The 26075-nt window shown below is 50.9% G+C and overlaps 7 protein-coding genes across 7 annotated transcripts; 4 read left to right on the top strand and 3 right to left on the bottom strand.

The window, feature by feature from the left end:
* Positions 1-387: 387 nt before the first annotated feature.
* On the top strand, positions 388-2702 carry N7489_009250 (putative amino acid transporter; the record flags this gene model as incomplete). The annotated part of the gene is made up of 2 exons (XM_056715000.1): positions 388-2466; positions 2535-2702. 2 exons carry the CDS (start codon positions 388-390, stop codon positions 2700-2702), a joined length of 2247 nt encoding a protein of 748 aa, XP_056562622.1.
* A 644-nt stretch (positions 2703-3346) lies between these two features.
* Positions 3347-5882, bottom strand: N7489_009249 (small nuclear ribonucleoprotein SmB; the record flags this gene model as incomplete). Its single annotated transcript, XM_056714999.1, has 9 exons — positions 3347-3419; positions 3511-3669; positions 3776-3848; positions 4045-4128; positions 5090-5134; positions 5193-5601; positions 5656-5727; positions 5783-5791; positions 5865-5882. 9 exons carry the CDS (start codon positions 5880-5882, stop codon positions 3347-3349), a joined length of 942 nt encoding a protein of 313 aa, XP_056562621.1.
* Positions 5883-6053: 171 nt separating this feature from the next.
* N7489_009248 (60S ribosomal uL5 domain-containing protein) lies at positions 6054-7260 on the top strand (the record flags this gene model as incomplete). The annotated part of the gene is made up of 4 exons (XM_056714998.1): positions 6054-6094; positions 6147-6261; positions 6446-6843; positions 6910-7260. 4 exons carry the CDS (start codon positions 6054-6056, stop codon positions 7034-7036), a joined length of 681 nt encoding a protein of 226 aa, XP_056562620.1. The 3' UTR covers positions 7037-7260.
* A 1192-nt stretch (positions 7261-8452) lies between these two features.
* On the bottom strand, positions 8453-8995 carry N7489_009247 (uncharacterized protein; the record flags this gene model as incomplete). The annotated part of the gene is made up of 3 exons (XM_056714997.1): positions 8453-8667; positions 8729-8763; positions 8820-8995. 3 exons carry the CDS (start codon positions 8993-8995, stop codon positions 8453-8455), a joined length of 426 nt encoding a protein of 141 aa, XP_056562619.1.
* A 1290-nt stretch (positions 8996-10285) lies between these two features.
* N7489_009246 (carboxylic acid transport protein) lies at positions 10286-11989 on the bottom strand (the record flags this gene model as incomplete). The annotated part of the gene is made up of 4 exons (XM_056714996.1): positions 10286-10951; positions 11010-11188; positions 11248-11378; positions 11433-11989. The coding sequence occupies 4 exons, from the start codon at positions 11987-11989 to the stop codon at positions 10286-10288; spliced, it is 1533 nt and encodes a 510-aa protein (XP_056562618.1).
* Positions 11990-13885: 1896 nt separating this feature from the next.
* On the top strand, positions 13886-19412 carry N7489_009245 (uncharacterized protein; the record flags this gene model as incomplete). The annotated part of the gene is given in 7 exon segments (XM_056714995.1): positions 13886-14044; positions 14118-14138; positions 14265-14291; positions 14375-14746; positions 14813-14940; positions 14952-19032; positions 19083-19412. The coding sequence occupies 7 exon segments, from the start codon at positions 14006-14008 to the stop codon at positions 19410-19412; spliced, it is 4998 nt and encodes a 1665-aa protein (XP_056562617.1). The 5' UTR covers positions 13886-14005.
* A 2698-nt stretch (positions 19413-22110) lies between these two features.
* N7489_009244 (pyruvate carboxylase) lies at positions 22111-25828 on the top strand (the record flags this gene model as incomplete). Its single annotated transcript, XM_056714994.1, has 3 exons — positions 22111-22314; positions 22436-25582; positions 25643-25828. The coding sequence occupies 3 exons, from the start codon at positions 22111-22113 to the stop codon at positions 25748-25750; spliced, it is 3459 nt and encodes a 1152-aa protein (XP_056562616.1). The 3' UTR covers positions 25751-25828.
* Between the last annotated feature and the right edge of the window lie 247 nt (positions 25829-26075).

Below are 26075 nucleotides of genomic sequence, written 5' to 3'. Positions count from 1 at the left end.
CGAACATGAGGGCATAAACAACAAAATAATAAATAGCAGATAGTCCCAGCAAGACCATTGAGTCTGCAAAAAGAGACGCCGCTAATATCAAATGGACCGAAAGAGAAAAACAAGCTGTATCAGCATATGACGTTCATGGGGTGCAAACATTTTACAGTTTGCATCCCATCAACCGCTCTTGGAGCTGATCGGCCACGGGCCGCTTGGCGCTATTATTAGTGTCTCAAACCCTCCTCAGTTACATCTTGGCCTTTTCACCTCAATCTTCCCTCCGAGAAGCTGACCTGCATTGTTATTTCAATCATCCGGCCTTCTTTTCTTGCCCATTACCAAATCTAAACGCGACACCCTGTCAGGAGCTAATTAGACCCTGAGGCCACCTTCAAAATGGCGGATAATGGGGAGGGCTCGTCCCTAAATCCAGCTCGATCTGTCCCGATAGCCTCGTCCTCGGTGCGATCGAGGTCCCCCGCACCGGAGTTCGGTAGCAGACAGGCTTCCATGGCACGCCTCGCATCCCCAGTACCCTCCCCTTCATTGGGAACATCCTTGTCGTCTCGACAGGGTATTCCGGCCAGTCGACCTGTCACAAATACCACCACGGAGCAGGAGTTTTCCAGGTCAATCGGCAATCCGTCCTCCGTCCCCGGTCCTGGTCATTCTATCATCACATCCCAACTCCAAGAAAGCCTTGGTCGTTCGCCGCCGAGATTTGGAACTCCGTCACGACACAACGGATCCCCTGCGGTGCATTCGACTCTAGATAACCGACCGTTAGCCTCTCAGTATGGCTCTTTCGATACCAAAAATGGAGCCGACTCCCCCGGCATGGTTCCGTACGAAGACCCTGAAGTCATCAAGCGGCATCTAGTCACGGAACACACAGATAATCAATCGGAACTTGCAACCAGCCTGGGTGGTGAGGATAACTTCTCAAGTCTACAGCTTCAGGGTGGTGATATCACACGACAAGTTTACCGTTGGGCGGAGGATGCTGAGGCCGAAGCCGCAGGGCGGTTCTTGCGCAGCAAAAGTTTCAGCGTCAGCCGACCAAGGCCAGAGGCTGATACAGAGGACATTGACACAATTCGGGTCCCTGGAGGGTTCCGCAGGGATTATCTACGGAGGGCAGCTGGAAGCCCACAACGCGGAAGTGCTCACGGGTCAACTACAGGGGCACCCCATGGAAATGGCGCACCTCAACTGCCGACTAGTAGCTTCTTGGAGTTCTTGACCCTCTATGGGCACTTTGCCGGAGAAGAATTAGAGGAAGATGACGAGGTACTAGGTCCGGATGAGTATTTCTCGTCAGATGCTTGGGACGAGCCAGAGGAGGGCAGGGAGTCTGGGGAAGACGCAGCGCTGTTGCCGCCTGAAACACCGGGTCGGAAGAAGAGAAAGCACAAGCAGCGCTCACCAGCAGGAACAACTACTGCAACAGGTGCAGTACTATTGCTGCTCAAATCCTTTGTGGGTACCGGTATTTTGTTCCTGCCTCGAGCCTTCCTAAATGGTGGTATGCTCTTCAGTAGCATGGTTCTTCTGGGAGTCTCGATTCTGAGCTATTATGCCTTCATTCTTTTGGTTAATACTCGCTTGAAGATCGAAGGGTCCTTCGGTGATATCGGTGGCATTCTATACGGCAAGCACATGCGACGCATCATTCTCGGATCAATTGTCCTGAGTCAGTTAGGCTTTGTCTCAGCGTACATTGTCTTCGTCTCGCAAAATCTGCAGGCGTTCGTGCTGGCTGTGAGCAAGTGTGTGACACTGATTGACATCAAGTACATGGTTTTGTTGCAGCTGGTCATCTTCCTGCCTCTGTCTTTGATTCGGGATATCAGCAAACTTGGGTTTACCGCCTTGATTGCTGATGTCTTCATCCTTTTGGGTCTACTATATATCTACTACTACGACATCAGCACCCTGGTTGACCAGGGCGGTATTTCAGACGTCATTTCCTTCAATCCAGCCACCTGGTCTATGTTCATCGGTACCGCCATTTTCACTTACGAGGGTATCGGTCTCATCATCCCGATCCAAGAGTCGATGAAGCAGCCAAAGAGGTTCCCTGGTGTTCTGGCTGGTGTCATGGTTGTGATCACCTTTATCTTCCTGTCTGCCGGTGCCTTGAGTTATGCGGCTTACGGATCGGCAACGAAGACCGTCATCCTTCTTAATCTCCCCCAGGATGACAAATTTGTCAATGTGGTCCAGTTCCTCTATTCACTCGCCATCCTTCTGAGCACTCCGTTGCAGCTCTTCCCCGCTATCCGCATTATGGAGAACGAGCTCTTCACTCGCAGCGGCAAGTACAACCCTTATATCAAGTGGAAGAAGAACGGCTTCCGTTTCTTCCTTGTTATGGTCTGTGCCCTTGTCGCCTGGTGTGGTGCAAATGACCTAGACAAGTTCGTTTCGCTGGTCGGAAGCTTTGCCTGTGTTCCACTAATCTACGTATACCCGGTATGTCCTTATCCTGTCTCCTCGTGATCACCACAGAACGGTATGACTAACTCATGATATCGATGTAGCCCCTCCTGCACCTACGCGCTTGTGCTCGCTCCAAACGCCAAGCTATTGCCGACGTAGCTCTTGCTGTCTTTGGCGCCATATGCTGCGTCTATACGACGTACCTGACCCTCATGAGCTGGATGGGCCCTGATGTCCCTCAAAGCCCAGGATACTGTGACTCTCATTGAAGAAATTATACTTTTTTGGTTACTGTAGAGCGTGGCGAGTTAGGTCTTGTTGCATTTATTTGCTCTGTTTTCAACCCTAGACTGACATATCTCTCGCTGGGTTCCCATATGTTGCTTTAACACATGGGCGGGCATACTTGTGATGGTCATTCACAGCCTCAGTCAAATTGTCAGTATAGTCGGCGAATTTTGGGGTCACACTACACTTTCTGTATACATATTTTCTTGTTTTGGGAAATATCTACTCGAGCATATTTATGGAGCTTTCTTTGGAGGTTCATTGGGTCAGGAATAAATCAAGATCCAGCCTAACGCCTAACACTGAATCCCGAAGTTATCACGATCAAAAACTTTGTCCATCCCATAAAAGGAATTGATTCGAGCGCAATAATATAGAGCCTATGTACAGTGACTATCATCAAGTGAATCGTAGCCAGCGCCGATATCTAAGCGTCTTCCTCAGAACCACAAGTCTCCCTCTATATGTCTCCTCTTTTATCATTGTCCGAGACTCAAGTGGCCTCAAGGCAGAAAACAGCAGACCATGTATGGAGGTGCAATGCTGCGAGACAAGACAGATGCTTATTAGCCCCAATGAAAACTGGAAAGAAAAAGCACAACTAATTTCTTCTCGATGGCGATTCTTAAGCACCGGCCTCGGCGGCCGCGCCGCCCTTAGCAGCCTGCTCGGCGAGCTGCTTTTCCCGGCCTCCCCACCTGAAAAACAAACCAGGTCAGTAATTATGATTACACGATGCTTGTAGACAAAGACAAAGACAAAACAAAGTTTCGAGGGGATGAGACGTACTTCCAGTAGTTCATGTAACGGAATCCCTGGGTAGTCTGGGCGCCAAAGTTTGTCAAGTGGCATGCGAAGAGGAGGTAGTTCTTGGGAGTGATAGCGAGGGAGTAGCGCATGAAGGTGGCAGCGTAGACAATGAGGGCACCGGTCATAGGGCCGGAGATGCTGTGAAGATGGAGATATCAGTATAGTTTCTCTGGGACCATTGCAGCCAATGGAAACGCAGGAGACGAAATCCGAAGCTCCCATCATTCATCGGATAAGAACATACATTTCAGCGTCCTTCTGTGTGTCCATAACAGCGGCAACCGGGATACCAAAGTTGGAGACAGGACCCCAGAAGTCTAGGAAGTACCATTGATTGTCAGCAACTCATGCAATTCATCGTAATTTATTGCTTCGCTAAAGTGCAATTCGGGAGAAAAAAGCGAGTTCGTCTCATTCTCGACCTCCTACGAGTGCTTATTCTCCTTCGGTCTCATTCGCCGTTGGCCGATCTCGGGACCGGAAGCGCTTCGGGAAACTGGGGTCGATACGTACGGGTTGAGCAGACATAGTCCAGCACCGAGTTGGAGCGGATCTTGGCGTTGATTGCCTTAATAGCAGCAGCCATTGTGAAAGTTGCTGGGAGTTATCACACGGGATTGGATTCGGGGGAGGAGAGATCGGTATCTGGAGGATGCGGAAGTGCTCGACTCACCCGGCGTCGGCCGTGTCACGTGAACTACATTACGCCAATGTCAACTTCGTTGAAACTGATTTTTTGTTAATTATTATTTTACTATACTGAGTTGGTTGGTAGTAGGATAGTTATTAATGGTTTTCAGTTGTACCTAGTCCTGATATATTGTAGCTTTCGGGCTCAAACTTAAGCCGAGCATTGCAAATATATATTGGATTCCTCCACACTGATCGTCCAAAATCGATACCCATTTTATGGTCATGTCCAAATCATGGCGGAATAAGAAAGTATCTACTGTAAGGCACAAAAGCAAGGCCTATGAATAGGCCTCTCCAGGCACTGCAAGAGTGGAAGGAAGACCCGACGCAGATATACTAATGGGGTGGGTGTAGGAGAGGTGTTTAGGAGAGGTGTATAATGTAATAGGAAGTGGACATGGAGAATTTGGATATTAAACGTGTTTTAACGAAAAAGCCGCGTTTGAAAAGCTAGCACTTTTTTTTTTTTGACTAAATGCGTAATTCAAGAGGATTTTGGTCTTTTTTGTCCCATGCCTAGACACGACCTCCATCCATGCGCCGCAACGCCTTGCCCAGTAGAATTTGGGGTAATCTAGCCTGTCCGCCTGTCGTTATCTCCCACTGGAGGCGTTGACAATGGTTCTTATTCTGCGCTCAGCCGCCCTTGTCCCTTTCGGGGTGAAATCAGATCGCCGATAATTTAAAGCATAAAATAATCCTTTGTGCATATTTGCAATTACCTGCCACCGAATCCGGGAGGAGGAGGGAATCCGCGTCCCTGACCGGGGGCTGGAAGCCAGGAGGAGGTTGGAAACCGGCAGCTGTGAGAATGGGATATCAGTATAGGAGAAGAGATGGGAGAATTATTCGGTTGCAAACTTACGGGGACCACCCTGAGGAGCAAATCCAGGAGGAGGCGCGAAACCGGCTAGAAAGGAACCAGTTAGTTTGAGTCCCAGGTAATCTCGGCACATGGGAGTACTTACGGGGTCCGCCAGGGGGGCCTCCACGCCCAGCGAAGCCAGGAGGAGGAGCACCAGGGAAGCCGCCAGGGGGGAATCCAAAGCCTCCTGGGGGTGGCGGTCCACCAACACCGGCCGCAGGGCCTCCGAGGCCGATAGGCAGGCCGCGGCCAGCGGGCTTGCTGATACCAGGGCCCGCGGCAAGAGTGGCAGCTGCGCCAGGTCCAGCGGTGCCAAGTCGGGCAGAGGGGTCGGCAGGAGGAGGTCCTTCAACAGAACAAGAGACAACTTGAGTACCGCGCACGATAGTCAGGCCGAGGCTTCGCTTCTCTTCCGCTTCGACCAGCGGGGCGTTTGTGGGACCGGCAGCGGGCTTGGATTTCCGCTTGATGCGACGGAATTCTTCTGTGTCGGCAAGAACTAGGTTCATGTGCTAGAGAGCAGAAAGGTCAGCTAGGCGCCTCAGTTTCGGAGCAGTGCGAAATACCTTATCGAATGCAAGCATGGAACCGGTCATTTGACGTCCATCGTTCAATGTTACGCGCATGCGGTAGTTAATCTAGAGAAGTTAGATACTGCAATGGAGAACCGGAAGTAATTTGAACCTGACTCACAAGGTTTTGCTAAATGAAAGAAGTTAGCGACAGCCATTAACCGCACGAGTTTCGGGGGTGCAAATGGGGACGAGAAACTCACCATCTTGTGGGAAGCCATGTTGGCTTAGGAGCGCGCACGGATGCGACTTGAGAGACCAAATAATAGAAATCAGTAGATAGAGAGAGACTTTCTACTGTGGCGGATGAAGCAAAGGTGCAAGATCCTATCAAGATGTGAAGCTCCAGCTTGTCGGGTGCTGCCAGTTCTTGATACTGGATTACCTAAAATATGAATCAGCAGAATGGCAATATTTATGCCTCAGGCATAAGGTGGACCGAAAGACTTAATGACTAAGCGTTTGAATTAGGCTCATTATCTAAGCAACGATCAGGGCTTCCAAGTCACGTGTAGGAACCCACAGTCCACACTTTCTCTTTTTCCGCGATCAATCTTGTCTCCTCAGTCGACAACCACTTCACGCCCAACCGCCGTCATGGTATGTTTAGCTTCCTGCAATCCAAACCACATATCCCCAATCGCCTGTATTGTTTCTTTTGTTCCATTTAATTTGGCCCACAACCTGGAGATTTCCGTCTTGCGCGCACTCAATCTTCAATTCCTTCAAATATCTATTCTTTGACTAGACACACCATTCACAGTCTGAGACTAACATAATGCAGTCCGCCCAAGTTGCTAAGGCCGAGAACCCCTGCCGATCCCTTCGCCTGTCGAAGTTGGTCCTGAACATCTCCGTCGGAGAGTCCGGTGATAGACTCACTCGTGCCGCCAAGGTGCTCGAGCAGCTCTCCGGTCAGACCCCCGTCTACAGCAAGGCCCGTTACACCGTCCGTACCTTCGGTATCCGCCGTAACGAAAAGATCTCCGTCCACGTCACCATCCGTGGCGCCAAGGCCGAGGAGATCCTCGAGCGTGGCCTCAAGGTCAAGGAGTACGAGCTCCGCAAGCGCAACTTCTCTGAGACCGGTAACTTCGGATTCGGTATCAGCGAGCACATCGATCTCGGTATCAAGTACGACCCCGGCATTGGTATCTACGGCATGGACTTCTTCGTCTGCATGTGAGTTTTCCACTGGACACTGCATTTTGCGACAATCCCACCCCGGATATTAACCAAAAAATCTAGGGACCGCCCCGGTGCCCGTGTTGCCAAGCGCCGCCGCTGCAAGTCTAAGATCGGTGTCAACCACCGCATCACCACCGCCGAGACCATGAAGTGGTACAAGACCAAGTACGATGGAATTATCCGTTAAGTCTCGAAAACTGAGATAATGGCTGGGTAGGGCCTGTGAAGTACGAGGTACTCGACAAGAACCAAAAAATTATCCCGAGTACTCGAGGAAACAAAATTTGTGGACGGGCACCCCACTGCCAGTCAGCGGGCCCCTTTGATCTCTGCATCCAACATGGTCTTGATTTTGTACTCCGGCAACCAGGATAGGCGTGGGAGAGACATGAATTGATTATTACCCTTTTACTGCTGCTTTTCCCTTTTCACAATGAGGCTTCACGAGAGGTGATGTTTTCCGCATAACCATTGTTGAATCGGATGGCGGGCACTGGTCTCGACCTAGTGTCTAGCCAAGGCTCGCTTGAGAATGCCTCCTGGGCTTCGTCAAAGAGTCGGTCCCTTCCCCAGCGAGAATGTCTCGTGGTGGATTGGGTACCTTGTTCTGGCCTATCTTGTCTGTCCTTATCCTATCCTCGTAGTTGTCATTTGCCTGGCATAGAAGTAAACCGGTCGTAGCTTGTAGAGCGACAACATGGTCCTCCGATCTCACGACTATGCCGACATGGTAACTGCCCACGTTTATGCACAACATACTGTGTGGTCGCTTGAACAACAGCTTGTCCTACAGTGGATATAGCTCATCCACCAGAAATCGAGTTACAATGATGTGAACTCCGAGACATGCAACTAAGACTTGAGTGTTTATGCTCCGGAGCCTGTTATAACCGGCCCTGCTATATTTATCATGAAGGGTTACCAGTCAGTACATAACAGCTGAAATGACATGACTTTTCATCGAGACATATGAACTACTTTGATACCTAACAAAACAAGGATAGTCGTCCGCTTATTGCACGGCCGTAGTCTTGTGGTCATGTCAGGTCCATGTCTTTTCGTGTCTTTTAACTTTTTTGGTAGTTCCCTCAGTCTTTTTCGATGCCTGGGTATATAGATATTTTCCTCCCCCATGTTATTTGTCGGGTAGATAGTAGGAAAGGGCAAAAAAAAGGCCAAAAGGCTCAATTTGTGAAATGGACTTTCTATATATAACCTTTGATGATGGTCCGTCATATACAAGACTGTATCTGGAGACTCCAGTAAAGTGAGTAATACAGGGCGATGCATTTAATCTACCTTTAATCCACCATAACAGTAATAACGATATCTTCCCCTTATTATGAGCTAATTGTAATTTACCTCGACAATTTGTTTCATGCCGTGGTTGTGATTAGATGCCCCTTGATAACACAAACCAAAGCCAAGGGTGGTAGAATCCTTTGTCATCCACTGGACCTAGGTACCTACCTAGGTAGGATGATTGGAATATTTGATCCACCATTCCTCTTGAGTAGCATCACCGAAATGTTCGGGGTCGGCCCTCACTCTTCGCGCCTTGCAATACTCCTAATATGCGGGATACCATCCGGCCTGACCAAAGTCAATGATTGCTGCTACCTTCGGACTGGGTCCAGGAGTCAGAAGAATGTTGTGGGACAAGATCATTGTGGATGAAGACAACAGGCACATCGCTGTTGATTTCAACCCCGCAGGTATCCTGGAACTGGCGAATGGCATTTGCACCTTGAAATGGCCCAGCGAGATCTGGGTGGAACTTGAGGAAAACCTCCGTTAACGGTTGCTTTCCGAAACTGCCTATGAAATAGGGGTTGTGGTTATGATTGCTTATACATTGTGCCTAAGGAAACCCACACACCGATATAACTGTCTTGCTCGCCTTGCCCTCCAAACCTTTACAAGTTGCTTGAGTTCGTCGCACACCGCTAGTCTCTCATCCTCGTCCATACCGGTCCATCTCTTCTAACGTCTCACCCTCAGTCAGTGACATGTAAATGAATGTCTGGTCTGCATCCCCGATCCAGCCAAAGACTTCAGGGATAGGCACTTGACCTTGCAGTTGCTCGTGAATTATCTTCTGAGTCTGAGCCTCGATGACGGTCACGTTGCCTCTGTACTTGACCATCAACCCTAGGGGCGGTATCTTAACAGGGGGTGACTGGCTGAAGGTTTTGGCGGAGGCATCGTCTAATGCCTCGTTGATAGCTCGGATTTCGGTTCACATAGGGAGGGCAAAGGCTAATTTCTCCTTGAAGCAACTCGACTCGGAAAGAAATTCATCTGTTGAGAGAGGTCTTTGAAGTTGTTGGTTGGCTTTGCAATATCCACGGTCGAAGTGGGACATTGAGCAGCTAGGCCAGTGAGACAGGATATTGAAGCCAAGTTGGGAATATTTCTGGGAGAGAGGGTACAGGAGTAAAACGACTTACAGTTGCCTAGTGCTTTTGTTTACCAGCAATAAGTGAAAGGAGTATGATTCAAAATGATTACCGTCTACTAACTGGCATGAGATCATCGATCAAATAGCTCAGTCAGCCAGTTGCGACGGGACCCCGCGCCACCTGGGCATTAAAATCACTAAAATGCCTCGCCGATCGATCCCTCTTAGAAGCCTCCACTTCTCAGAAGGTCACTCCCCGAGAGTAGCGGGGAGTCCAGCCCTTTCTTTCGGGGATGAGAACCAGTCAACCACGGATCTTATAGAGACATGAGAGTAAAATTAGGATCTATTTTGGAGTATAGAACTCGGGTATGAACCAGATATAATATATATATGTTGTCTATGAGGTGTGCGGACCTCGGGATATGTGGCAAAGGCTTTATACCGTAAGGGGAATAAGATGCGCATGGTCTAAGAGTAGGCGAACAACCCCCCAAAAATGATGCCCCATTCCTTTCCCCTAATTCGTGCTTGGGTTGGGGCCGCACCACATTGAACATAATCCCACGTAAATTCCAGCTGCTGGAACTGTACATTTTCCAAGTTGTATGGATGTCCATGTGCAAGGTACATTGAGTAAAGCCCTTATATCGCAACCACATGTTGAATACTAGTATACATTGGCTTCAAGAGTTAATTCTAATTAATTATTGGTACGGGCCGATTCTTTGCTCACAAAAGACTCTTTAGTTACTATATTAGAGTTTTAAAGTTGAAGACCCTTACTAAAGGATGGCGTAGCAACTTCCTCTGCCAGTACTTCAGACACTCATTATCGGTAAATCAATTCCTTCGTGATATATGATATATGTATACGATCAAGGACCAAGTATCGTACACTGATATCAGACGTAAGTCATAATGTAAAGTACCTAGGTACCTAGCAGCCATAAGCCTCTGTATTGCACTCTTATAGAACGGCAAAAGGACCCGAAATCACAATGATTCCAAAATTAGCCATGACCAAGATCAAATTTACAATTTCTTGTCCGCCATCTCAATGGCCTCCGCACTATGTTTGTCTTCACCTGTTTCCAAATCCATGGTTTTCGCGTCGACAGTCTCATCAACCCCGGCCACAACGCTTTCGAACCGCCGACCCCGTTTCTCAGGACCAACAGCAGCAGTGACCATAATGCCAAGAGCGATGATGGCAGTGGCAACTCCCATCACAGGCCCATAAGCTTCGACACGATGGCCGGATGCGCTAGTGATAAATGTGGATTCAGCGATTGCGTTTATAATCTGCGATGATGGCGAGGAAATCATATTTCCAATCTGGTACGTCAGACCAGTGAACGAAGAACGGAACGCTGGGGGGGACAGTTCAGCCAGATGAACAGGAATCACGCCCCATGCTCCCTGAATGAAGAATTGCATGAAGAATCCTGTTGCACTCAGAGATCTCTCGCCTTCCGGGAGGATCCATGCCGGGATGAGGACCCCAGATAGAATGGCGGAGACGATGATTGCCCGGCGACGACCGACGAACTGAGACAGGTAGCCGATGATGGTTCCGCCCACACAGGCTCCCGTCTTCATCAGAATAGAAGCCCGCGAGGCACCATCGTTCTCAAGCTCCTTTTCAGTGAGCATGAAGGTGGTGTACGAGTCTTGGGATGTGTGGGAATAGTAATTGAACTATCGCAGGACATATTAGATAATGCCAATAGGAGCCGAGATATCGGTCAAAACATACCCAGGTCATGAGAATGATACAGTAGACACACATGCGCCACTCCTTGCCCAACATGCTTATTGTTTCACGCCAAAACTCTCCTGCCTTCATTGTTCGCTTCCCGGCTTTCTTGGCTTCGATGAAGGACTGCGACTCGGGGAAGCAGATGCGTACGAGACCAACTGCAATAGAGATACCGGCTGCGCACGACGAATCGTTAGTGATCGGCGAACAGTGTCCAATGGAATAGTAGACTCACCTGCAATCCAGAACACGGTCTTCCAAGTATCTGTTCCACCGCCAACACCAAGGTTGGCACATGCTGCAAACACATATCCCATTGAATACCCCTGTTGAAGGATTCCAGACATAAGACCTCTCGCGTTGACACTGGTTCGCAAGATGATTAGCGAAGGTCAGTCAGGCCTGGAGGGTAATACTCACGGGCAATGTTCCAAAGCCATCGAAATAGCATTTCCATAAACGCCACCCATGAAAAGACCAAAAAGACTTCGTACAGCCAGGAACTGCTGGAAAGTCTTACTGTAAATGGTGGCAATTTGCAAAATTCCTAGAATGATCATATTGAGCACCATAGGCCATTTACGACCATATTTGTCGCCAGCAAGTCCAAAGAATGCAGCTCCTACACTCCTCAGTAGCAGAGTCAGAGTAATGGCAGTCGATATGTCGGTTTTGGATCTGCCATAGTAATCTGCCAGCTTTACTGTCTGGATGGAAAGGGCATGGAAGTCAAATGCATCGGCAGTCCAGGCAGCGAGTCCCACTATAAAGAACACCCAGTCTCGAGCTGAAAGCTGCGCCATCAGACCGAAAGGGTTCTTAATGCGCTCCGGGGATTGCCATTCTGCGTATGTCTCTCCATGTTCATTGGTCACCTCGACACGCTGCTTCCAGATGAAGAGATCTCCGATGGACTGACGTGCCGTGGCGAACATACCATCCGGAATGGGATCTGCCCTTTCATTGGAAGATGCCATGGTGGCTATCTATCAGGAGAGGGGAATAAAAAATTTAAAAAAGGAAGGCAAAAGCGCAGGAAAATAGAAGAAGAAGCAGCCAAGACAAGGCAACTAACAGAATAATCAACTCGCTTTAAACGAAGCAGCCCAGCAAATTTGATAGTAGACTTTGTGGGATTCTTCCGAGGGATCTTTGGCATATTCCTTTCAATTTCTACGTCTGCGCTCACCGTTTTATAGGTGCACACCCCAGTATACCCCGCATCTCCATCCCGCATTTTCCTCGTGATGGGAAGAACAAATGCCGCTGCACCCCAGGATGGCCCGAGTTTCGGACGGGTAGAATGCCACTCGGCTGGGGAGCCAAGCAGATGCCAAGGACTCGAAAGTAGCGTACCTCCAATGCCAGGACAGTATATAAGCAACATCCCGCATTTCGCACTTTAAGGCTGGCTTGGCGTGGGGATGACCTTGGCCAGCGATCCTTACGGGCTTGGCCCACCCGACATAAACAAGCACCCGCAAGCCGCGTGGCGCTGTGCGTGTGGTCATTGCTCGGTTACGCCGAAAACTTGTGTTAAAAATGGGCCGATATGCATTCCAGTGGCTCCGGTTGGGGTATTTAACGTGGGTTTAGGGCTAAGACCATCGGAATAACTTCCTTCTGGACTCGGGCTGTTAACAGTTTGGCTATAACTATTGCTTGGTCTGGGGATGTGCCCTAGATTGGGGGCCACTGGAGTTGGGATCAGCGGTTAAACAACTTTATCATGGGAAAGCAACAAAGCGAGATAGGTGCTGCTCACCTGATGACGTCCGAAGATTTGAAGCGCAATGTAATGGTTGGATGTCAGGCTCCGTTAGAGTGGATCTGGTTAAGGGGCCAGTTCCCAATTCCTAATCCTGAATCCCGAGATTCGGAAGTCTTGGCTTTAGCCGCGAGAGGCTACAACCTGCGAATATGCACATTCCTTGCGTTCAGGGTCCGGGGGTGGAGGGTCAGTTTATATCTCCATACAGGCGTCAATAGCTTGCATTTGAGAAATTCTCATTCAACATTCAAAGTCTAGACGTGTAATATCCTCAGAATAGTGATAATATTTGACTCAAAACAGCCCATCGAATACAGACAAAGAAATACCAGAGAACGTGGATGAGAGATCAGAACCACCTACGGAGTACAGTGACCACAACATACGCATCAATCTTAACCTTGGACCACCCTTGGCCCCACACGTTATTATATAATATTCTGCCGGTCAAAACCTTGGAATATCCAACCTTCCAAGGTTGGAAGATTAGCCAGGTAGCTATGGTAGCATGCTATGCTAAAATCTACGTTTCTGACTAGAATGTTATTACCTCTGAGGCTCCAGGTATTTTTTTTTCCCTTTAACGGATGCTTCAGATACTCTTGGCGCCTTAAATCACAACTTGATAAGCGGTTTGTACATAGGTACCTAGGTAGACCCTTGATATGGAGGGTGTTAAATCAATGCGTACTGACTGTACTCCGTGCATGTACAAACTTGGAACATACGTGAGAAGTACCTACCTAGGTAGGTAGGTACGTGTTCCCCGGAGTAAACATCGGCAGTATAAAGGCGGTCAGTTATCTCCATCATATACAACATTGTAGGTAGAAGAGCTGAGTTGGTAGCACTTCTCTCTCAGGTTAATCTGACAAACGAGATATCAGCAAGTTTGCCATCTATATTTCACTTTGCTTTCTCTCTTTGTTTACCTTTCCTACATACAAACACTGCATTTGAAAGAAGCGATCTTCTAAGCCCCGTGTCACGTGATTAACCATAAGCGACACCTCAGCAACGACAGCAGCGGCCTCCTGAGGTCACTTCCGCATCTACCAGATCCCTACCCCCCTCCCCTCTTCATACATCTTCTTCTTCTTTTCTTTTTCCTTCCTCGTGACATTCGCATTTCATCACACTTTTCTACCATACTTCAATTCTTCTGCCTTCTTTGCGTGGCGTTTCATTCGGCGGACTAGGTCGTACTGCGGCCTACGTAAATATGGCACCTCTACCTATCAAGTTTACAGAGTTGGTCAATGTACGTGACTACCCCTCATATCCATCTCATGACTATTGAAGCTTTGAAACTGACTTGTGCCTGAATTCTACAGTTGACCTCTGTCGGCATTGCGGTATGTACAGCCAACCATGATTACCGGCGATGCTTCGTGCTTAGCTCCAGCTTTGGGACGGATGCAATGCCCGCCCATCAAATATTCTTGGACAACTTTGACTGGTACTAACGTTTATGTCTGCAGCCGGCATCAATTGGCTTCACTTCATGTGTAAGTTGTTTACTGTCGCCTTGCGACTGACCCTCATAACATGGTTGACAAGGCCCGGCTAACTTAACAATCTTCCGCTTTAGACACTAGAATCTGATCATTACGTCTGTGTCCGTCAAAAGCTGGACGAGGAGAGCAAACCAGAAGTCATCATTATCGACCTCAAGAACAACAATGAAGTTCTACGACGCCCGATCAACGCCGACAGTGCGATCATGCATTGGAACAAGAACATCATCGCTTTGAAGGCTCAGGGCCGTACCATTCAGATCTTCGACCTTGGCGCGCGGCAAAAGCTGAAGTCGGCGAATATGAATGAAGATATTGTCTACTGGAAGTGGTTCAGCGAAAAGTCCCTCGGTCTGGTCACCGACTCAGCGGTCTACCACTGGGATGTTTACGACGCCACACAGCAGAACCCCGTCAAGGTGTTCGACCGACTTCCCAACCTTTCAGTATGTGATTTGAGACTTGATCACGATGATTGAAGCCTAGCGTGCTAATCTGCGGGTGCTCTTTAGGGGTGCCAAATTATCAACTACCGCGTCAACGCCGAGGAGAAGTGGATGGTCGTGGTCGGTATTAGCCAGCAGCAGGGCCGGGTCGTTGGATCGATGCAGCTTTACTCGAAAGAGCGCGGGATCTCTCAGTTTATCGAAGGTCACGCCGCCTCTTTCGCCAGCATTACCGTCGAGGGCTCCCCCTACCCCACAGCCTCTTTACTTTCGCCGTTCGTACCCAAACGGGCGCCAAGCTGCAAATCGCCGAAATCGACCACCAAGAACCCAACCCTCGCTTCCAGAAGAAGGCCGTCGAGGTGTACTTCCCACAGGAGGCGGTCAATGATTTCCCCGTCGCAATGCAGGTGTCCAGCAAGTACGACGTGGTTTACCTCGTTACGAAATACGGTTTCATCCACCTTTACGATCTCGAGACTGGCACTTGTATCTTCATGAACCGCATCTCCAGCGAGACGATCTTTACCACGTCTCCGGATTCCGAGGGAGCCGGCCTGGTCGGTGTGAACCGCAAGGGCCAGGTGCTAGCCGTCAGCGTTGACGAAACCAATATTATTCAGTACCTCATGGAGAACCCCGCTATGTCTGGTCTTGCTGTCAAACTTGCCTCGAAGGCCGGCCTTCCAGGCGCGGACCACCTGTACCAGCAGCAGTTTGACTCTCTCATGGCCTCGCAGGACTACGCTGAGGCTGCCAAGATTGCCGCCAACTCTCCTCGGGGTTTCCTTCGCACTTTGGAAACCATCAACCGTTTCAAGAGCGCTCCTCAAACCGGTCAGATGTCGGTGATCTTACAGTACTTCGGTATGCTGCTGGACAAGGGTTCGCTCAACAAGTACGAAAGTGTTGAGCTTGTCCGACCCGTCTTGCAGCAGAACCGCAAGCACTTGCTTGAGAAGTGGATGCAGGAGAAGAAGCTGGAGAGCTCGGAAGAGCTCGGTGACATTATCCGGCCATACGACATGTCCCTTGCCCTGACCGTTTATCTCCAAGCTAATGTGTCTCACAAGGTTGTTGCTGGATTCGCGGAGACTGGTCAGTTCGACAAGATCCTTGCATACTCCAAGCAAGCTGGATATCAGCCGGACTACACCCAGCTGCTTCAGCACATTGTTCGCGTAAACCCCGAGAAGGGCGCGGAGTTCGCTACTCAACTCGCCAATGAAGAAAGCGGTGCATTGGTTGACCTTGACCGTGTCGTCGACGTGTTCCTGTCGCAGAACATGATCCAGCAGGCCACCTCGTTCCTCCTGGACGCTCTGAAGGACAACAAGCCAGAGCATGGCAATCTGCAAACTCGTCTTTTGGAGATGAACCTCCACAACGCCCCGCAGGTTGCAGACGCCATCCTCGGCAACGAGATTTTCACACACTTCGACCGTCCTCGTATCGCCCAGCTTTGCGAGGGTGCCGGCCTCATCCAGCGTGCTCTGGAGAACTCCGATGATCCAGCTGTCATCAAGCGCAACATTGTTCGCACCGACAAGCTGAGCCCCGACTGGCTGATGAGCTACTTCGGTCGTTTGTCCGTGGAGCAGACTCTCGACTGTATGGACACTATGCTGGAGACGAACATTCGCCAGAACCTCCAGTCTGTGGTCCAGATTGCCACCAAGTTCTCCGATCTTCTTGGCGCTAACCGTCTGATTGATCTTTTCGAGAAATACCGCACTGCCGAGGGTCTTTACTTCTACTTAGGAAGCATTGTCAACCTCAGCGAGGACTCTGAAGTGCACTTTAAGTACATTGAAGCTGCTACCGCCATGAACCAGGTCACCGAGGTTGAGCGTATTTGCCGTGAGAGCAACTACTACAACCCCGAGAAGGTGAAGAACTTCCTGAAGGAAGCCCGCCTGACAGAGCAGCTTCCCCTGATCATCGTCTGCGACCGTTTCAACTTTATCCACGATCTGGTTCTCTACCTCTACCAAAACCAACAGTTCAAGTCGATCGAGGTCTACGTCCAGCGCGTCAACCCTGGTCGTGCCCCTTCTGTTGTTGGCGGCTTGCTGGATGTTGACTGTGATGAGAACATCATCAAGAATCTGCTCTCAACTGTTGACCCATCCGTCATCCCCATCGACGAGCTTGTTACTGAGGTCGAGAGCCGAAACCGCCTTAAGTTGCTCCTGCCTTTCCTCGAGGCCACTCTCGCCACTGGCAACCAGCAGCAGGCAGTCTACAACGCTCTCGCGAAGATCTACATTGACAGCAACAACGACCCGGAGAAGTTCCTCAAGGAGAACGACCAGTACGACACCCTCACTGTTGGAAAGTACTGTGAGAAGCGTGATCCCAACCTGGCGTACATTGCCTACAGCAAGGGCCAGAACGACCTGGAGCTCATTAGCATCACCAATGAGAACTCCATGTTCCGTGCTCAAGCTCGTTACCTCGTGGAGCGTGCCGATCCCGAGATCTGGGCCTTTGTCCTGAGCGAGAACAATGAAGGCCGACGTTCCCTTGTGGATCAGGTCATCGCCACCGCAGTGCCCGAATCTACTGAACCTGAGAAGGTGTCTGTTGCCGTCAAGTCGTTCCTTGACGCCGACCTGCCCGGCGAACTGATTGAGCTGCTCGAGAAGATCATCCTGGAGCCATCTCCTTTCAGTGATAACACCAGCTTGCAGAACCTCTTGATGTTGACTGCTGCCAAGGCCGACAAGAGTCGCCTGATGGACTACATTCACCAGCTCAACGACTTCTCCGCTGATGAAATTGCTGAGATGTGTACCAGCGTTGGTCTATACGAGGAGGCCTTTGAAATCTACAAGAAGGTTAACAACTACCTGGCTGCCGTCAACGTCCTTGTGGAGAACATTGTCAGCATCGACCGAGCTCAAGAATTCGCTGAGCGTGTCGAGCTGTCCGAGGTTTGGAGCAAGGTCGCCAAGGCCCAACTCGATGGTCTTCGCGTGACTGACTCCATTGAATCCTACATCCGTGCCGAGGACCCGTCCAACTACCACGAGGTGATTGAGACTGCAACCCATGCAGGCAAGGACGAGGATCTTGTCAAGTTCCTTCGCATGGCCCGCAAGACCCTGCGTGAGCCGGCGATTGATACTGCTCTCGCTTTCTGCTTTGCCCGCCTGGACCAGCTCGCTGAGCTCGAGGACTTCCTTCGCACTACTAATGTTGCGGATATTGAAGCTTCTGGTGACAAGGCTTATGCTGAAGGCTTCCATCACGCTGCTAAGATTTTCTTCACCAGCATCTCTAACTGGGCCAAGTTGGCGACTACCTTGGTTCACTTGGAGGACTACCAGGCTGCAGTTGAGTGTGCCCGCAAGGCCAACAGCGTTAAGGTCTGGAAGCAGGTCAACGAGGCCTGTGTTGAGAAGAAGGAATTCCGTCTTGCCCAGATTTGCGGTCTCAACCTGATTGTTCACGCTGAAGAGCTGCAGAGCCTTGTTCGTCAGTACGAGCGCAATGGTTACTTCGATGAATTGATCGCTGTCTTGGAGGCAGGTCTTGGCCTCGAGCGGGCTCACATGGGTATGTTCACCGAGCTCGGCATTGCTCTGTCCAAGTACCACCCAGACCGTGTCATGGAGCACCTGAAGCTCTTCTGGTCCCGCATCAACATCCCCAAGATGATCCGGGCCTCGGAAGAAGCCAATCTCTGGCCGGAGTTGGTGTTCCTGTACTGCCACTACGACGAGTGGGACAACGCCGCTCTTGCCATGATGGAGCGTGCAGCCGATGCCTGGGAACACCACTCGTTCAAGGACATTGTCGTCAAGGTTGCCAACCTGGAGATCTACTACCGGGCGCTGAACTTCTACCTTCAGGAGCAGCCTCTTCTGCTCACTGACCTGCTTCAGGTTCTGACCGCTCGTATCGACGTTAACCGTGTCGTCCGCATCTTCCAGAGTTCTGACAATATCCCCTTGATCAAGCCTTTCCTGCTCAATGTTCAGTCTCAGAACAAGCGGGCTGTCAACGACGCCATCAACGAGATTCTGATTGAGGAGGAGGACCACAAGCTGCTCAAGGACTCTGTCGACCAGAACGACAACTTTGATGCCGTGGCTCTCGCCCAGCGCCTTGAGAAGCACGACCTTATTTTCTTCCGCCAGATTGCGGCCAACATTTACCGCAACAACAAGCGCTGGGAGAAGTCGATCGCGCTCTCCAAGCAGGACAAGCTCTACAAAGATGCTATTGAGACCGCCGCTATCTCCGCTAAGCCAGAGGTTGTGGAGGATCTTCTCCGCTACGTAAGTTTGCTATATCTGTCATTGCTCGAGACTTTACTAATTGCAACTAGTTCGTCGATATCGGTAGCCGCGAGTGCTACGTTGGCATGCTTTATGCCTGCTACGACCTCATCCGCCCGGACGTCATCATGGAGATCTCATGGCGCAAGGGTCTTCACGACTTCACTATGCCCTTCATGATCAACTTCCTCTGCGAGCAGACCCGAACGATCGAGATGCTCAAGAAGGACAATGAGGAGCGCAAGAATCGCGAGAAGACAACCCGCACAGAGGAGGACAACGGTCCCATCTTGCAGGGCTCGCGGCTCATGCTGACACAGGGTCCTCAGTCCAACGGCGCCGGTCTCACACCGCAGGCAACTGGGTATCGTGCATTCTAGAACCGTGCACCGCCTTTGCTTTTGATTCTCCGTTTCTTTTGCATTTGTAACATACAGCGGAAGTGATGCCTTGAGGTTGCAAAATGAACGATTTCATACGGGGGATGGTTGCGCCAAGAGCGTGCCATAGGAGGAACTCATGACAACCCATTAATCTTGCTTTCTGATATTTTTTTTTTCTTCGCCCGCATGTATTTGATAAGCTTGCGTTTCTTTTTTATGCTTTTAACAGTCCGGGCCAAGGCCCGATATGTATTCAGTAATAGCATTGCAATTTCCCTAGTATCTTTTTAGTCTCACCGCAGTAACAGTTATTCCCTGTTTTTCCACAATTCCGAGGCTGCCAAGGGTTTGCCCAGGCGGATCCATTCGAGCATAAGGGTCTTCGGTGAAGAATGTAGTATCGCCAAGACGCCAAGGGAAATCATCTGCAACTTATGTGTCTGTCCCCATGAGATTGCAGGTGAGTCTTTCCTGCAGATCAGTCACTGCCTTATCAGCTTGTAGCTTTGCCCATGAGGTGCGGTGGTAGGCATTGGTGGTGTCTCAGGTTGTATGTCTACGGGGGTTATGAGATGCTACTAGTAGTGTTTCCCGTCCCCACTCTCCACCTCGGTTCGAACAAGCATAATTTACGTTTCTTTTTTTAGCCCCTGAGCTATGAAACTATTTGAGATACACAGTGTACAACACAGGGTTTCATAGCGCCGACGAGCTCCTCTCGACACCCTCTCGGCCCGGGCAGATGGAAATGCTCGAATTACACGGGGGGAAACTTGGCACCGCGGGGAAGAATCATGCAGCAAGGGTTACTGGCGGAAAGAAGGGGGTTGGATTTCTCCGTCGGGGATGCGAGATCATGCAGAAGGTGTGACCAAAAGACCTCAGGGGCTGATGCTGACGAGTTCATCTCAACGGCTCGGGGCAACTAACAAGGTTGGGGGCTGGAGGTGGACAAGTGTTTCGAGCAGTGATCTTCCGACGGGAGTGCAAGTGGATGCCGGTGGATGCCGGTGGATGTAAGTCTATGCAGAAGTGTAACCAAAAGAGACTGGGGGCTGATCCTGATGCTGAATGAGTGTATGTCAATGGCTCGGGGAACTTCCAGGGTTGGATGGATGCTGATGGTAGATAAGCGCATCGAGGTGTGATTGCACAGCTCCCACATCGTTCAATGCAGAAACCTAAAGCGGAAGCTTATCAGCCAAGAACAAGGGCGTTGCGAGTATCCCTGGGCGCTGCAAGAATAAGTAGACAATGGTAAGGAGTGGTAAGGAGTAGATCAGGTTCCATTCTCCCGGCTTATGGCGCCAACAATGGCATAGTTCGGGGTGTATGGAGCACCTTGGCACCTTGGGGAATTCCAATGTCTCGTTTTTGCGCCAGAACTATTCTGTATGTTGTAGTCTGTACGGAGTACTCCGTACCTAATAGCTGTCATACAAGCGGGAGATCCCCGCGGAATGCCAAGTGGGAGACTATGTTGTATAAGATTTGAAATTGGGGGAGGAGAGGCGCTTAATAGTGGGAACACAAATCAAATAGCGTCATGGGGTCCTCTAATCGGCCCATTTAATGGTTTTAGTGGACGCATGACCGATCAAAGATTTTTTTACCCTTTTAGTGGAAATAGTCCCGGATAAATATGAGTCAGATCGGACCCCCCAACCGAGCTTGGTATGGCACATCGTGGTCGATATCGGCTCGGTCAGTTCTTCCCCGAATAGGGAATGAAAATAGAGGAAATAGAGGAAATAGAGGACCTTGAAAATCGAATTGACCCGATCCACTTTTCGCCTTGCACATGTCGTCGAGAGTTCTCCGAGTCTCCCCCGGACTTTTCCCTTCTCTTTCAGTTCCCCGTGAATATCCGTGGAGTTACGAATTCAGGGCTTCATGTTGTTCCTGGACATTGACCTTGGTTCCCGAGGGCCCGAGGTAGATTAACGGAATCACTTACCTAAACCACCCGAAGGTTATCGTGCGAGAGTAGGAGTTCTCCATGTTCTCCATAGGGAATAGTAGGAGGAGAAATACGGAATATGGAGTATAGTAGAGCTACTAGTGTTAGTACTCCGTATATGCCCAGGTGGAGGAGTACAGAAAACCCCCCGCATGAATTTCGTTATTCTTTTAGCAAATTACATTATTTCTTGAATTGGATAATTGGGATAATTGGGATAATTCCTATTTTATTTTATTCTATTCCATTATTATTTCGATTTGATCATTGCCCAGATTTCTAGGCATTCCGGTGTACCGGTGAACCTGTATGTACTTGTTACCTCATTCCTGGAGTCAATCGTCTCGCCCCGGAAAGTATCTGTGACATGTAGATCTTGTGATTCCCCCTCTTTATCTAACCCCCTCTCCCCCATTCTACTTCCTTTTTTTTTTTCTTCTTCCGCTGTCTGTCTTTCTATTTCATCCTTTATCTACCAATTCCCAATTCTATTCAATTTCAATCGTACAGCTCCTGTTGCTTATACTGAGAAACGGTGCGAGCGATTGTGCAGTGATCTGCCGAAACCGGCCTGAGATTGGAACCGGATAGCTCCCCAGCTTCTCTATCGTGAGTCACCGCCTCTGCTTTCTGCTTTCTGCTTTTCAAGGAACGCGAGAGGGGAACATCCATCTAATCCAATCCTCTCTAGTACACCCCTTGTAACCTATCTCTCATCCCACATATCCCTTCACAATGGCTGCCCCGCACCGTCAGCCGGAGGATGCCATTGATGAGTCCGACTTCATCGAGGATCACAATGAGCACCACCAGGACTCAGTCCACCGTCGTCTGCGGGCCAATTCGACTATTATGCACTTCCAAAAGATCTTGGTCGCCAACCGTGGTGAAATTCCCATCCGTATCTTCCGTACCGCACACGAACTGTCCCTCCAGACGGTCGCAGTCTTCTCACACGAAGATCGTCTCTCAATGCACCGCCAAAAGGCTGATGAGGCCTACATGATCGGCCACCGTGGCCAATATACCCCCCGTGGGTGCCTATCTGGCCGGCGATGAGATTATCAAGATCGCCCAGGAGCACGGCGTCCACCTGATCCACCCCGGTTACGGATTCCTTTCGGAGAACGCCGACTTCGCCCGGAAGGTCGAGAAGGCTGGAATCGTCTTCGTCGGTCCTACTGCTGAGACCATCGATGCCCTTGGTGACAAGGTTTCTGCCCGTACCGCTGCTATCAAGTGCAATGTCCCCGTCGTCCCTGGAACCCCGGGCCCCGTCGAGCGCTTTGAAGAGGTGAAGTCCTTCACTGATGAATTCGGCTTCCCCATCATTATTAAGGCTGCCTTTGGTGGTGGTGGCCGTGGTATGCGTGTTGTCCGTGACCAGGCCGAGCTGCGTGACTCTTTCGAGCGTGCTACCTCCGAGGCCCGCACCGCCTTCGGTAACGGCACTGTCTTCGTCGAGCGTTTCCTTGACCAGCCCAAGCACATCGAGGTTCAGCTTCTTGGTGATAACCAGGGCAACGTTGTCCACCTCTTCGAGCGTGATTGCTCCGTCCAGCGTCGCCACCAGAAGGTCGTTGAGATCGCTCCTGCCAAGGACCTTCCCACCGATGTCCGTGATAGGATCTTGGCCGATGCCGTGAAGCTGGCCAAGTCAGTCCGCTACCGCAACGCTGGTACCGCCGAGTTCCTTGTCTGTGGCAACGAGCACTACTTCATCGAGATCAACCCCAGAATTCAAGTCGAGCACACTATCACCGAGGAAATCACCGGTATCGATATTGTCGCCGCTCAGATCCAGATTGCTGCGGGTGCAACCCTTGAACAACTTGGCCTTACCCAGGACCGCATCTCTACTCGCGGTTTCGCTATTCAGTGCCGTATCACTACTGAGGATCCCGCCAAGGGCTTCTCCCCCGACACTGGTAAGATCGAGGTCTACCGCTCTGCTGGTGGCAACGGTGTCCGTCTGGATGGTGGTAACGGCTTTGCTGGTGCCATCATTACTCCTCACTACGACTCTATGCTGGTCAAGTGCACTTGCCGTGGCTCAACCTACGAGATTGTCCGCCGTAAGATGCTGCGTGCTCTGGTTGAGTTCCGCATCCGTGGTGTCAAGACCAACATTCCTTTCCTTGCTTCGCTTCTGAGCCACCCCACATTCATCGATGGTACTTGCTGGACTACATTCATTGATGACACCCCCGAGCTGTTTGCCCTCGTCGGCAGCCAGAACCGTGCCCAGAAGCTGCTCGCTTACCTGGGTGACGTTGCTGTCAACGGCAGCAGCATCAAGGGCCAGATCGGTGAGCCCAAGTTCAAGGGCGATATTATTAAGCCCATCCTCAAGGATGCTGCGGGCAAGCCCATTGACGTCTCCGCGCCCTGCACTACCGGTTGGAAGCAGATCTTGGACAGCCAAGGACCCGAGGCCTTCGCTCGCGCTGTGCGTGCCAACAAGGGCTGCTTGATCATGGACACCACCTGGCGTGATGCCCACCAGTCCTTGCTTGCTACCCGTGTGCGAACCATTGATATGCTGAACATCGCTACCGAGACCAGCCACGCATTGAGCAACGCTTACTCGCTCGAGTGCTGGGGTGGAGCCACCTTCGATGTGGCTATGCGCTTCCTCTACGAGGATCCTTGGGACAGACTTCGCAAGATGCGCAAGGCCGTCCCCAACATTCCCTTCCAGATGTTGCTGCGTGGCGCCAACGGTGTTGCCTACTCTTCCCTTCCTGATAACGCCATCTACCACTTCTGTAAGCAGGCCAAGAAGTACGGTGTCGATATCTTCCGTGTATTCGATGCCCTGAACGATCTCGACCAGCTCGAGGTTGGTATCAAGGCTGTGCACGAAGCTGGTGGTGTCGTTGAGGCCACCATGTGCTACAGTGGTGACATGCTGAACCCCAAGAAGAAGTACAGCTTGGAGTACTACCTGGGTCTGGTTGACAAGATTGTCAAGATGGGTCCCCACGTTCTTGGAATCAAGGATATGGCTGGTGTGCTCAAGCCCCAGGCTGCCCGTCTGCTGGTCGGCTCCATCCGCGAGCGCTACCCCGACCTCCCCATCCACGTTCACACTCACGACTCCGCCGGAACCGGTGTCGCCTCCATGATTGCTTGTGCCGAAGCCGGTGCTGATGCCGTGGATGCCGCTACCGACAGTCTGTCCGGTATGACCTCTCAGCCCAGCATTGGTGCCCTCCTTTCTTCGCTGCAGGGTACCGAGCACGACCCCAAGCTGGACCTGTCCCAAGTCCGCGCCCTTGATACCTACTGGGCTCAGCTTCGTCTGCTCTACTCCCCCTTCGAGGCTGGTCTCACCGGCCCCGACCCCGAGGTCTATGAGCACGAGATCCCCGGTGGCCAGCTGACCAACCTGATCTTCCAGGCCAGTCAGCTTGGTCTCGGACAGCAGTGGGCTGAGACCAAGAAGGCGTACGAGGTGGCCAACGAGTTGCTGGGCGACATCGTCAAGGTTACCCCCTCCTCCAAGGTCTGTGGTGACTTCGCCTCCTGGATTGTCAGCAACAAGCTGTCCGCCCAGGACGTGCTCGACCGTGCCGATCAACTCGACTTCCCTGGATCAGTCCTGGAGTTCTTCGAGGGTCTGATGGGTCAGCCCTACGGTGGCTTCCCCGAGCCTCTGCGTACCAAGGCCCTCCGCGGCCGTCGCAAGCTTGACAAGCGCCCCGGTCTGTACCTGGAGCCTATGGACCTCGTCAAGATCAAGAACGAGATCCGCGAGAAGTTCGGTGCCGCCACCGAGTGCGATGTCGCCAGTTACGCCATGTACCCCAAGGTGTTCGAGGAATACCGCAAGTTCGTGGCCAAGTTCGGTGATCTGTCCGTCCTGCCTACTCGCTACTTCCTTGCCCGCCCCGAGATTGGCGAGGAGTTCCACGTCGAGCTGGAGAAGGGTAAGGTCCTGATCCTGAAGTTGCTCGCTATCGGTCCTCTGTCCGAGCAGACCGGCCAGCGTGAGGTCTTCTACGAGGTCAACGGTGAAGTCCGTCAGGTCAGTGTCGATGACAACAAGGCCTCAATCGAGAACCTCGCCCGTGCCAAGGCCGATCCCACGGACAGCAGCCAGGTCGGCGCTCCCATGAGCGGTGTCGTGGTTGAGATCCGCATCCACGATGGCCACGAGGTTAAGAAGGGTGATCCTATTGCTGTGCTGAGCGCCATGAAGATGGTATGTTTTTATATCCTGTTTTCTACTACAGACATGAATGTGTTGCTAACTCTCATCTAGGAAATGGTGATCTCCGCCCCGCACAGCGGAAAGGTGTCCGGCCTCCAGGTCAAGGAGGGCGACTCCGTCGATGGCCAGGACCTGATCTGCAGGATCAGCAAGGCGTAAAAGCATAGTGACTCTGTACTACCGAACCATGCACGATCTGTGATGCGTGATGTGATTGAATGATTTCCCAGCGTTTTTAGTTCTTGATGTTTTCCCAGTCCAGCTCTGGATTCAGGCAATTTCTTGTCTAGCTTATTTGAATTAAATAGTACTTTTTGGTTCAAAAGATTTCAAAGTAGATAGTACATTCACTCAATCTCCAAGTTCCCTGCACAAGCCCGTAATCCCCCTCGGGGTCAAATGTAGCTCCGAACTTCTGCTGTTTTCCCCGCAAAGCACTTCGTCCTTCTCCAACTGCCAATGACCAATGGCCAACGACGAATTG

Source organism: Penicillium chrysogenum (assembly GCF_028827035.1).
Source record: "Penicillium chrysogenum strain IBT 35668 chromosome Unknown utg000005l_segment0_segment0, whole genome shotgun sequence".
Taxonomy (NCBI): Eukaryota; Fungi; Ascomycota; class Eurotiomycetes; order Eurotiales; family Aspergillaceae; genus Penicillium; species Penicillium chrysogenum.
The sequence above is the reverse complement of the archived record's forward strand: the minus strand, read 5'-3'. Positions and strand labels throughout refer to the sequence as shown.